At 39.4% G+C, this 13273-nt stretch overlaps 1 protein-coding gene across 1 annotated transcript; it reads left to right on the forward strand.

The window, feature by feature from the left end:
* The first annotated feature begins 227 nt into the window (after positions 1-227).
* Positions 228-8315, forward strand: rragcb (Ras-related GTP binding Cb). The gene is made up of 7 exons (XM_050033805.1): positions 228-396; positions 2259-2462; positions 2549-2748; positions 4593-4707; positions 4790-4932; positions 5028-5176; positions 7319-8315. The coding sequence occupies exons 1-7, from the start codon at positions 232-234 to the stop codon at positions 7459-7461; spliced, it is 1119 nt and encodes a 372-aa protein (XP_049889762.1). The 5' UTR covers positions 228-231; the 3' UTR covers positions 7462-8315.
* The last annotated feature ends 4958 nt before the right edge of the window (positions 8316-13273 follow it).

Below are 13273 nucleotides of genomic sequence, written 5' to 3' on the forward strand. Positions count from 1 at the left end.
TTTCTTTGAAACCCCGTGTGGATACAGGTGGATACGTGACTCTCTGACGTGGGATTTTAACATAAACACCGCGTTTACAGCTGCTAGCAAATTAGCCTGCCATGCTAGCTCGGTGTGAAAATCAACATTCCTGTGCAGATCATTTAGCCAGTTAGCTTAAAGTTAAAGCACCGACGGCCTTAAAAGAGTATAACTAAATAAGACAGGGCAGGCCGGATAGTAAAGTTCAGTATGTCTTTGTATGAGGAGCCCGCGTTAACGGGGAGTTACGATGTTGTGGGGTCGTTTCCCAAAAGTTTCGGTTACGGGGTGGAGGAGGAGAGCTCCACATCAGCTGACAAGCCCAGGATACTGCTGATGGGACTGAGGCGGAGTGGCAAGTCATCTATTCAAAAGGTAAGTCATCTGAAACACACCACCAAAAAAATCATCTTAAAACACACTTCTTGGCTTACAAGACTGGCAAATAACATTATATTAATACAATGTAAATCTGTTTATGAGGTACACCTGGGTAGAGATAATACAACAGTCTTGCAATAAATCCCTCTTGTTTGAAGGCTGTGGTGTTCAGGTTTTGTTCAAAACTGTAGTTGTGTCGCTGTTGAGGTCAAGGTTCAGCTCATTGTGCAACACAGGATTGCACAAGGACTCTGAGTTGTAGCCCCCTCCACACTACACACACAGAAAACCCATAATCAAATATTGAAATGACTAAATATATATATAAAATAGGCAACAAAATGTATCAAAGTAAATTAAAGCATTAAGAAAGAAATAATAAAACTACTTTACTCTTGCAGGGAAGATATTTAGTTACCTATATACACAGATCAGCCAAAACATTAAAACCACTGACAGGTGAAGTCAATAACACTGATCATCTTGTTACAATGCAATGTTCTGCTAGGAAACTTTTGGCTCCAGGCATTCATGTGGATACCACTTGACACGCAGCACCCACCCAAACACTGCTGTGGACCTAGTTCACCCCCCAAATGGCAACAGTGCACCTTGATGGCAGCGAGAGCAGAGCAATGCCCCCTGGCACACTGCAAAAGCTGCTCAGGATTGGCCTGAAGAACGTGACAGAGAGCTCAATGCATCGACCTGGCCTCCAAATTCCCCAGATCCCAATCTGATTGAGTATTCATGGGACGTGCCAGTACCCCAGAGATACCCCCAATCCACAGTGGGGCCTTTTTGGATCGGGCTTGGCTCTGACATGTCAAGGCATGGACACGGGACCTCTGGGGGTGTGCTTTGGAGTCTGGCACTGGGGCGTTGGCGGTGGACCCTTTGAGACCTGTCGGTTGTGAGGTGGGGTACTGGCACGTCCCACGGATGCTCGATCAGATTGGGATCTGGGGAATCCAGTAAGCTACTCCAGTGAGCCTGTGTGCACAGTACCAGGACCTGCTGAAATGGAATGCAGCCATCGTTAATGTTAATACAGTAATGTCAAAATGTCTGTCGTGAAAAAGGTCTGTTAGGTACACCTGGCCACAGCTAATATGACAGTCCTGCAATAAATCTCTCCTTTGTGAAGGTTATAATGTTTTGTTCAGACAGTTTTAGAGAGGTGTTTTTCTGGCCACACTAAGCTGGCATTTTTAATACCCAAAAAACTTCTTGGAAAAGGGGTCAAAATCCGAAATTGCTGGCCAGGTGATGTGAAAGAGCAAAACTGAGGTCCTAGCAAGGGATGAAAGTTGAGAAGACTTTATGTTACATCTATCTTTTATTGTGGTCTCTCATTTTAAATGTCAATATAGCTGATATAACACAGTGTTGTTATTCACTTGTAAGTATGCTTATTTTTGCACTGATGGAGTGTAATATAGTCATTTACTCAAGAACTGTACTTAAGTACAAATTTTAGGTACTTGTACTTTACTTGAGTATGTTATTTGATGCTACTTTGTACTTGAAAATGTTATAAATAATAGGATTTTACATACAAAATCTGATGAACTTATTAAATATGATGCATTGTTGTAGATTAAACAAGCTGCACGAACTTTTGCAAGAACTAATACTTAAGTCCTGCAAAAAATAGAGCAGAGATCAGTCCCCTAAAATGGACAAACATAAAAAAAGGTTTTATATATACAGATTAGACAGAATAACAGTAGAGTACCAAATATAATATCAAGTCGATATTAAGGGTAACCAGTTGAATGTAAGAGAATGAGGACTGCGAATCAGAGAAGGCACTGACAGTAATGAAACAATAATCCTTCTGTGTCTCTGACCAGGTTGTATTCCACAAGATGTCACCCAACGAGACGCTGTTCCTCGAGAGCACCAACAAAATCTACAAGGACGACATCTCCGGCACCTCTTTTGTCAACTTCCAGATCTGGGACTTTCCCGGCCAGGTGGACTTCTTCGACCCCACGTTTGACAGTGAGATGATCTTCAAAGGAACCGGCGCTCTGATCTTTGTCATCGATGCTCAGGTAGGATGACATTAGTCTGACATTAGTTTTTAATTCTTCCTGTGTGAGATGAATAAACATGTCACCTTTTTTTTTCCTGGTGTTAGGACGACTATGTGGAGGCTCTCGGGCGGTTACATCTCACAGTCTCCAGAGCTTACAAAGTGAATCCAGACATCAACTTCGAGGTGTTCATCCACAAAGTAGATGGTCTGTCAGACGACCACAAAATCGAAACACAAAGGGACATTCATCAGAGGGCCAACGACGATCTGGCAGACGCCAGCCTGGAGAAGCTTCACCTCAGGTGAGTGTCTGACACGTCTGCACAGGTTTAGCTACAGAGGAGCTACACTCCTAGAAACAGTCTAACACAATGGAAGGTGTATATGTTCCACTAAAGCACCAGAGAGATGATGATTTCTAGTTAATTGAAGTTACTTCTGGATGCTATTTGGCGCTACCAGCATTCACTTATCAACCTTTTTATATCAACAATTTTGTGTTTAAAACTCTGTAGTGTAAAAGATGTTGCTCATAGTGACAAATCCACAAAGAATTATCACCAAATTCCTGAATTTGTCAGTTTCTCATGTGTAAAAAGGCTACCGTCTGAACACTCACACTTTGACACTATATGTCACAGTGACCCATTCTTACACACATTCATACACTGGTGGCCGAGGCTACCATAAACGGATGTACCAGCCACCGGGAGCAGTTTGGGGTTCAGTATCTTGTCCTGCAGACTGGAGAAGCTGGGGATCAAATTGCCCGTCTTTCAACTCGTTTGCAAATGTTCACACTAACAACTATAAGTTTAGGATATGACTGTGATGTTTTGGTTTTGCGTTTGTTTTTTTGTTTTTTTAGCTTGTCCCGCTTCCCTCAATTGGTCAAAAAAAAATTGTTAATGCAGCCTTAAAATGTACCCCAATATTGTAATACACACACCTAACTAATAGGTTTTTACAGTTGTTTGTTTTGCACTTTTAAAGGAAGTTTATCATAATGTCACACAATTCAGGTGTAGCGTAAAGTTCAACATTATACTCAGCAGGGCTGAGATGATACGCGTATCTCCCAATTTGATACTACCATGATACTTGGGTGCCGATTCAATATGTATTGCGGTTCGATATTATAATTTATTGCAATTTTTGTTTACTTTTTAACACAAGACCATGTGAAGAAGTTGAATCATGCACGTCTAGAGACAGTTTATCATGAGACATATTTCCAAAAACAATGCACATGATGTCAGTCAGTCTGTGTGTTGTTTCAGCAGCATCATGAAACATCATCAAACACTTTGTGACCTTGCTCTGTAAAAGGTGCTATATTAAATAAACTTTAGTCATTTGATTACTAAGATGCACGGTACATACACAATAGAATAAATAAAAGATATATACTTTTTGGGGTAAACTTAAACTGCTACGTTTGACTGTCCCTACAGTGTTTTTTAAATTTATATGGGTAAAATGTTATTCCATTATAGAGCTGTGCGTAGTGCATTGATTTGCTCAGCCAATCGCCCTATTTTCTCTCTCTGTTTATCAGCCCATAAATGAAACAAGAATTAGTTAGCCACCCCATGTTCCCTCTGCCTCACTGTTTGCTGAGAGGAGAGCCTGGTCTGTAACAGACACAGTAGTGGCTGCAGCAACTCGAATCCAGCCCTCGCTAACCCCAGCTGGAGTCACAGAGGGCTGTGTCTAATCTGTGTAACTACAGCAACCAAAAGCTTGCTGATCCGGCGGGGAGGTTACACTGGGCCAGCTGAATTTGAGTTGCTGTTTGAGCTGTGGAACGACTGTGTCCTTGGACCGTCCACCATTTTCTGCTGTATCATTTCAGCTTTCTTAAAACAGATATGATATCACATTATTACACCTTACCACAGTAAACAGTAAATATCCATTTAAGCATCCAAAAAATCCATCAATGCGATACTTTGGTGAATTGATTTTTTTCCCCACCCCTAATGATAGATAAAGACTATCACTGTGTAACAGTTGGATTGGTTTATTTTTTTCGTCCTCACAGTGAGCAGACATCATTAGTCTTGTAGCATCTGAGCCAAGACCTGTTTAGTGACTGTGTATTTCTGCAGTGTCGTAACTCTCCTCTTCCTCTTTCCTTCCTCAGCTTCTACCTGACCAGCATCTACGACCACTCCATATTCGAGGCCTTCAGTAAGGTCGTCCAGAAGCTCATTCCTCAGTTACCGACGTTGGAGAACCTTTTGAACATTTTCATATCTGTACGTTGTTCCTTTGTTTAAAGAGAGAGCAAAATGTGTCCTATTTCTACCATCTGGTGTTAACATCTGTCATGTTTTACAGCATTCTGGGATTGAGAAAGCCTTCCTGTTTGATGTTGTAAGTAAGATTTACATCGCCACAGACAGCTCTCCTGTGGACATGCAGTCCTACGAGCTGTGTTGCGATATGATAGATGTTGTCATCGATGTCTCCTGCATTTACGGGTGAGAAGAGTTACATTTGTTTAAAATGTTGGCACTGACTGTATCCTACAGTTTAAGAGTTTAAATGTGCCTTTCCCTCTGCTCCATCTTGGCAGGCTGATGCAGGACGGCAGCGGCTGTGCCTATGACAAAGAGTCCTCAGCTATCATCAAGCTCAACAACACTACCGTGCTTTATTTGAAAGAGGTCACAAAGTTCCTTGCTCTCGTCTGCATCCTCAGAGAGGAGAGCTTTGAGAGGAAAGGTGAGTCGTTTTAGAGCTCGCAAACTGTTAAACTGGCATTAGAAGACGATGGTTTGATTATACAGGATGTCCTAAATGTGTGATTGAAGTGTGAAGCTGCCGACTCAGAAGTGTTTACATTTATAAAATGAGATTTGACCCTACAGCTTTTTTTTAGAGTGCATCCATTCTAAGCTGACAACATTTGAAAAACACTTATTTTTCTCTCCATTTGCTTTCCAATCACACTAAGCCTGCGCTTTTCACACCCAAAATACTCAACCCCTTAAGCTGCTGGCCAGGTGTTGTGGTGTGAACGAGGAAAACTGAGCTCTTGGCAAATGATGACTGACTGTGGGCAGTAAAATTAAGACTTGCTGTTAATTATGTTGCATCTATCTTTACTGTTGTCTCTCATTTTAAATTTCACACATGATGAACTTAGAAAAGATAGTTTAAACAACAGTATAACACATAATATTACCACCTCAGATTCACAAAAACTCTTACAAGATTTCATGTTCTATGTTTCAAGTGATAGTTTTAACCCAAACCATCATCTTCCCCTAACTCCTTAACCAAGCGCTTCATAAAACAGCGAGACAAAATTATTCCTAGCCAGGCAACGTACCCACGTACAACAGTTCTTATGATATCTAGCAAATTAGCACCCCTAAAGGTTAGGTTTAGGAAAAGACACGATTGAGTGTTGAAACCTTACATACTTAACATAAAGTTACTAAACGTAACATGACGACATGACAGCAAAAAATAACAGAAAGTTCACTTGGCTTGACACGAGACACAAACACCGGTCTCCTGGGTGAAAGCCCTGTGTGTCTTTTGAGCCATCCACCATCTCTACCTGCCTCCTCACAGAGACATTTGGTCTTTATACTACTTCCGTCTTTTCATAGGTATATGTACAAACAGTGCGTATGACCAGCCTGAGGATGGTGAAGGCATGACCCACCCTTCTCTGCATTACTCTGCCTCTGATTGGCTTACCCAGACATTCTTACCCAAACCCTGACCAGTCTCACTTCTCTTGCCTAAACCTAACCAATCCAACCAAGGAAGGCCAAGACTTCAGGCCAGTCAGAGGGAGAGTAGGGCAGGTCATGCCTTCCATCCCAGGAAAAGAAAATTTGAGACTGAATGGACATGCTAATGTCGCCCCTTCTCCAGTAGTCATGTGCTGCCACAAATTCTGTTTTTGTCTGAACAAGCAGGGCTCGAGCATTGTTCCAAATTAGTCTGCACCAAGTTTGAAAGAGAGACTGAATAAGTAACACCATAATATTCTCACTGGCCTCCATGCTGCTTTCTACTGTTACTAACCCTGTTTTCTGGTGCGTCTATGAAGTCGAAAGTGACACACTAGTAAAAAAAAGGGGATGAACAGTGATGGCGAAAATGAACAAATGATTTTGGACGACTTCTTTATAGTGTCCAGAATGTACCGAGTCAGCCTGTGAAATGTCAGAGTGCTCAAGATTCCCAAACTTCTCCCACTCGCAGTTATCGTTTGGTACTGCTCACGCTGCCTGCTACGGTGGGTGAACCACAAGCCCCTGATTGACAGCCACGTTCAGCGCTGCATTTTTCTGACTTTGGTGTGTTCATGAGCTTGAAGTTGTAATGTGGAAACAAAACGTGTCATATGTTATTACGATATTAGTGTTTTAACAACCCATTGATAAAGAAGAACTAAGGAAATTGATCAGGTGAGCCATGAAATATGACTAGGAACTAATTTTGCTGCAGCGATAACTGCAAGGTCTGCTTCTTGCCTCTCAAAGAACGACAGATTGTTGGTCAGAGACATTTTTGCAACATCGCAATGAGCTTACAAAGCTTACCTACATACAAGTGGGATGCTGAAACAGTGCAAATGAATATGAATAATATTTTATCTTTATTCATATAAACTTCATCAACTCAAAGAAACTGATAATGTGAAAATAATAAGTCTGCCCATCACAAATAAAAAAAAATAGAAAGGCATACTCATTTCCTGTGTTCAAGACAAAAACCTGCATATACGCACTAATTCAGGTGAAAAATGGGTATAAGAAAATTTTGGAGGCTGTTTTTTATGTTACAAAATCTCCGCCACGCTTAAATAAAATGCTTTAAACTGCGTATTTCTTATCTGAACAGGTTTGATAGAGTACAACTTCCACTGTTTCCGAAAAGCCATCCACGAGGTGTTTGAAGTCGGCACCTCGCCAGATGATGTCAGCTCATCCAGCAGCAACATGTCGGGCCTGAAGTACGCTGCGCTGAACGGAAACGCAGTTTAAAGGGCAGGAGGCGTGTGTAACTCTTTGGTTTACCTGAAGTGTGGTGAGGACACACACCTCCTGTGGAACACATGCTGCCTTACTGTGTGCAACTGAATGTGAATCAGTTGAACTGAAAACTGAATCTGATCAACCTGGAGATGAAACGTGTTGTTCAGAAATATATCTGTCCAGTATTACAGGCCACAAATGTACCAAAAACCTGAACAGTGGTTCTTACTTTATGCACATTTATCGGTAGTGAGATGTCAGTTGTGTTTACCTTCTCGGCCAGTTACGTCTGTGTGCTCTGCATCATAAAAATACTCCTGAGAGAGACGTATGATCCAGTGTGAGCACTTAGGATCAACACAAGCTCCACTGACTCAACTGTATTTCCAGAAACTAAACGTTACAGTCCAAACTTCTTTCATGTTCCTGCTCATTTTGCTTTGAAATATGGAGTGCTGTAAGTGGATTTAATCCCCGGCATGAAAAAACAGAAAGCACGGTGTTTGTTCCACTGTGTGTTTTCTGTTGATAATGACTCATGTGACCAGCGACCGGTGATCTGCTCAGGATCCCCACAGACCAGTACTGTGCCAGTTACACCATTAGAGCCTGGGTTGATGAACAGCATGTTGGTCTTAATGGAGTCTGGAAATAACAGATGATGCTCTTCAGTTGGACGAACCCGCCGCGTCTGCTGACAGTCCAGTTTTTGTAGCTTGTGATGAACGTTTTTGACCAAATTTACTTAACAGAGATTCAGTTTTTGCTTTTTGGTGCGAGCTTTGAATAATATATATAAGATTTGTGTTGTTTTTTTATTATTGTACATAATAATTCTTTAATAAAATATGTTTCATATTTTGCTGAGTCAAACTTTTGTCTTGTTGTCAAAGAACAATTTTAAGAGTTATCATGACGAAGATAATGTAATAACTGTGAGAGTTTAACATGATTTCTGACAAATTTTAGTATATTCATTATTTACTTTGTCATAACGTTGAGAAATTATATAAGTTAGATATCAACTTTTTATTATTTATTGCTGTTTCTGCTGATGTTTTATAACTATTAGAAAATATGTCAATATGTTAATTACCTTATTTTGGGAACCTTTGTTATGTTTGAGATACAAAGTCAGAATTATGGGAATCTTTTCTCACAATAGTGAAAATAGATAAATATCTACTGCTGCTTTTTATGCCTCCGTGCCAGCGACAGCCGTGGCCTGAGATATATCTATACATCCCATTCTGGCCTTGAGGGAATTTCCTCAAATTTGGCACAAACACTGAGACACAAATATGAACTGATTAGAATTTGGTGTTTAAAGGTCGAGGTCACTTTGACCTCACTAAACATGTTTTTGGTTATAACTCAACAATTCATACACTAAATATGACAAAATGTTACACAAAAGTTTTAACAGGATGAAAACAAAGTGATGACATTTTATATCCAAAAGGTCAAAGGCCAACTTCACTGTGACCTTATAATGTTCTGCAAAAACACTTTTATGGCCATTACTCAACATTATACCTCAGGGACAGAAGGGGAGACATTAAATCAGATACTAAATTGGTGACACTAATCCTGGGTGCCCACCTTGAAACTGCAATATAAGGCTAAATGGGGAATTTAGGAGTCAGGTAGTGTATAGTTTAACCCTTTTATTGCCAGTCATGGACGCACACAAAAACCATCAGAGAGAGTCCAGGCCAAAATAACAAACAAGAAAGTCCTAAATACAAACAAAACAACAGAGCTAGCTAACTGCCAGTAAGTACAATCCTAATGCTAACTCCTTCACCAAACATGAAAATACAGCAGAAAAAGAGGGTAACAAAAATGGCAGCTCTCCTCTACAGGGCGTCCTGGCACTGAACTTTAGGGTTGAATTAGGATGGTTGAAACTCATCAGCTGTTACTTGACTGTTTGGTGGAGGCATACAACCACCAGGTGGTCATTCGAGTTTCATTATGTTTTTTGTTCCCTTGATCATCACAGTTTGAGTTTCTTACTATGAAGAGATACTGAGTCATAATAATAAAGCTATAATCATAGTTTAAATCCCACCACATAACTTTCATCATCATGACGTGTCTTATCATTCTGAGACAGTTTCTCATAATTAAACTTTTGAGAAAGCTACACAGAATTGTGAGATAGTAGGTAATAATCATAAGTTATTATCTCGAGTATTAGAGACAAAGGTAGTTAAAAATCCACCAGTGAACATTTTCACTACAAGGTGTTTTCTCATGACACAGCACTGCCCCATAATTATTATTATTTTATTTATAATTTATTAGATAGGACAGTAGATAGACATGAAATGGAGGAGAAGGAGAGAGGGAACGACCTGCAGCAAAGGGCCATGGGTCGGACTTGAACCTGTGCTGCTGCAAAGAAGTACAGGTGTAATTATAATAAAATAATTATTACTACTGATGATTTTCACACTCATGATATTAAATATTTATTAAATATTTCATTAACTTATAATTATGGGGAACTTTCTTAACTTTGAGATACTAAATTAGTTTGTAATCCAACTTTTTTTTTTCTCATTACAAAGTGTTTTTCTACATAATTACTGTCTCAGAGTTATGAAAATCAATCAATCAATCAAATTAAAAAAAACACAGGCATTATTTATTTTTTCAAGTAATGGAACTGTAGGGAGATATTTTAAAAGACAATTTTTTGACTGTGATCATGATCAAGTTCTTTCACTCTTTTAGCTTCATGTGCTTTGTATCAGAGTTTAATTGTTGTAACTAACAGCTTTATTTGTGTAAATAATCTTGTTCAACTTACTATATATATATATATATATATATATATATATATATATATACGTTTATGTTTGTTAATAATTCCTGTTTATTTAACTATATATTGTAAATACTATTGTTTAAATTTCTTATATTTTCACGTATCTTTCCTCTCTTGCAAGGAGCACCTGTAACATAAATAATTTCCCCTCGGGGATCAATAAAGTATTTCTGATTCTGATTCTGATTCTTTAAACAGCAGGTGGCAGCAAATCTACATGTAAATATTCGACATNTCTTGCAAGGAGCACCTGTAACATAAATAATTTCCCCTCGGGGATCAATAAAGTATTTCTGATTCTGATTCTTTAAACAGCAGGTGGCAGCAAATCTACATGTAAATATTCGACATGTCAGGATGATGTAAAACACACATCTATGCTTCACACTCACTCAAACCTGGACAATAATTCACATATGCTAATATTTTCAACAACCCTCCACCATGAACTCTGAGACCTAACAGCGGCCCGTCAACATGTCCTGCAAATAAGCTTAAAACTGCCACACACATGAACGAAAAGCCTTCATCACTTCATACACACATGTAGAGCACATCCTGACTTAATGGGTAGTGGCAGGACGGAGCCACAGCTGAAGCCTCTAATCGTCCCCAGACCTCCTGCTCACCACTGTGGAAAATGGAGGTCAATGAGAGGGAAAATGATATCTTGATTTTTTTCTTTCCCCAGGACCCTGCAGTTTGCTCCTCACCGCAGAAAATTTCATGTAGCCGAGTAGAAACGCTAGACTGGAGAGTGAAACACAATACAGACAGTGTGGAGAGTTTAAAGCTGCTGCTCAGCATCCTCATCCATGTGTGATGGATGGAAACTGTGCAGAGAAGTGATGCCATATGGTAAATGTTTATTTTAACCCCCCTTTTTAACACTCGTAAGAAGTATTAATATTTTGATGTAGTTGTAAGCAGATATAAGACGTTTCAAGAATATGAAATGTGAAGTATATACACATTTATTTCATTATATTTTGTTATATTTCTGAATAAAGTATTCATTAAAGCGACAGTTGGTAACTTTTATATTTGCTTAAACTGTCAATACATCCACACAGTACAACATAAGACAATAATCTGTATAATTTGTAGTGCTGCTAATGGCATTACCACGCCTGAACGAAAACAACCAATCAGAGCCGAGTCTCTAATGCAGCTGTCAATCACGTCAATCACTGCTCATGATCTGTGGTCAAACTGTCAAACTAGGCAGAGCTGATCAAATATGAATCAAGTTTCTGTTACTGCACGGCCTATTTCACACCTCAAATTTTTACAAACATATTTGTTTAGCTGTAGAAGGCAGCGACCTGGATACAGCGTTGGAGGTGGGGCCCCATTCCTCCCTGTGAAAGTTGCTCAGTGTTGCATGAAGCCAAAAACTTTCACTTCCGTGTATAAATTACCTGGATGTTCGCGCTGCTTTTGCATCATTGGGCCCACAGAGAAGACACACTAGAGACTTCTGCCCATCGAGCCGGCTACTTTCAGTGTAGCGCTCACCTAACTTGAACGGGGTCTAAATGATTCTATTGTATGGCTCTTCTGGAGTTTCCAAATGTTATTGGACCGAATAGATCAAATTCTGACAGTGAAACAAGTCGTTCTGTGTGAGTTGTGATGCTCAAAAATATCCACTGATTTACAGACGTCTCTTTCCAATGTAAGTAAATGGAGAAAAAAAGTATTTTCGGGCACAGTGACATCACGTGGTGGATGTAGGAGTTGTAACTTAACTATTTGGTCACTACGAAAAATGGGGGGCTTGGTAAAATAAGATCGTTGGTCTAGTTGGTGGGTGGTGCTTGACTGTTTCCAACATGGTGGCTGGCTCACAAACTTTCACATTTTACAGCTCAACAGTACACTGAAATACATGTTTCTGAAAACATGTTCATGAGCAGTGACTGACATGATTCACAGCTGCTGCATCAGAGACTCCTCGGATCTGATTGGTTGCTGTCAGTGTGCCGCGGTACATTCTAGCAAATGCCTTAAAATATAGTAGAAAAAGGAGGAGGGACTTTTTTTTTCACATATTATCCATTTCAAATAATACTGTGTGGATGTAGTGACAGTATATGACAAAAAAGTTATTTTCATGAAACTTATCAACTGTACCTTTAATTTGTAAATCTTCCCTCTCATTACAGTCTCCATCCTCAGATGAAACCCACAAGATGCAGCTGAGAGCTGAACTTTAAGTTAACAATTCGTTATCAGACTTCAATGTTTGAGATTTTAAGACACAATGAAATTTATTCATGTACATAAACAGGTCATAAACACTTAAAATCATGTATGAAGTAAATTCGTTATAACACACAGTAAGATTTTCATACATCGCTTCATATATTAAGTCTTTATATTGATTTACAACCTGTACATTATACGCTGTATAGTGTGTTTTAACCATTTATTGGTATGAAGGATTTTGTGGCGAGTAGGAGAACAATGGTGAAAACACAAATGGCCCTATCTAGAGCTGGTGTGTGGTTTGTCCGTTCTGGGCTACTGTAGAAGCAGCATGGCAGGCTCTGTTAAAGAGGACCCACTCCCTAGGCAGATAACAGCTCATTTTCAGCTAAGGAAAAGACATATACTCCTATTTTCAGGGGATTATAAACTAATGAAAACACAGTTATGAATACTATAAACCAATTCTGCCAGTAGATGCTCCTACATCCATCACATTGGACCTTTAAATGTACTGCTTATACATGCTATATTTGCATGGAAGGGAACAATGTAAAACCACGCTGTACAAATATAAGTAAAAATATCTCACATATTAATTATGTACAACTACAAAGTCTCCAAATGACTTTTATTGAGACTTTCATGTGAGATCAAAATGCTGTGGAGCACATTCAACAGCTCCTACTGTGACATTATTACAGGGATTTTCCATTTAGAGAGATAATAAAGTGGTTTACATCAGCAGCTGGAAACCTAAAGTCTACTATGTGT

This window comes from Epinephelus moara, chromosome 22 (assembly GCF_006386435.1).
Source record: "Epinephelus moara isolate mb chromosome 22, YSFRI_EMoa_1.0, whole genome shotgun sequence".
Classification (NCBI taxonomy): domain Eukaryota; kingdom Metazoa; phylum Chordata; class Actinopteri; order Perciformes; family Serranidae; genus Epinephelus; species Epinephelus moara.

What these genes read in the sequence shown, in the direction of transcription:
- rragcb (XM_050033805.1), top strand. Translation starts at nt 232, where the DNA reads ATGTCTTTGTATGAGGAGCCCGCGTTAACGGGGAGTTACGATGTTGTG. An exon ending in TCTTTGTCATCGATGCTCAG is followed by an intron (nt 2,463 to 2,548) that starts GTAGGATGACAT and finishes TCCTGGTGTTAG; the next exon opens with GACGACTATGTGGAGGCTCT. An exon ending in TTTTGAACATTTTCATATCT is followed by an intron (nt 4,708 to 4,789) that starts GTACGTTGTTCC and finishes CATGTTTTACAG; the next exon opens with CATTCTGGGATTGAGAAAGC.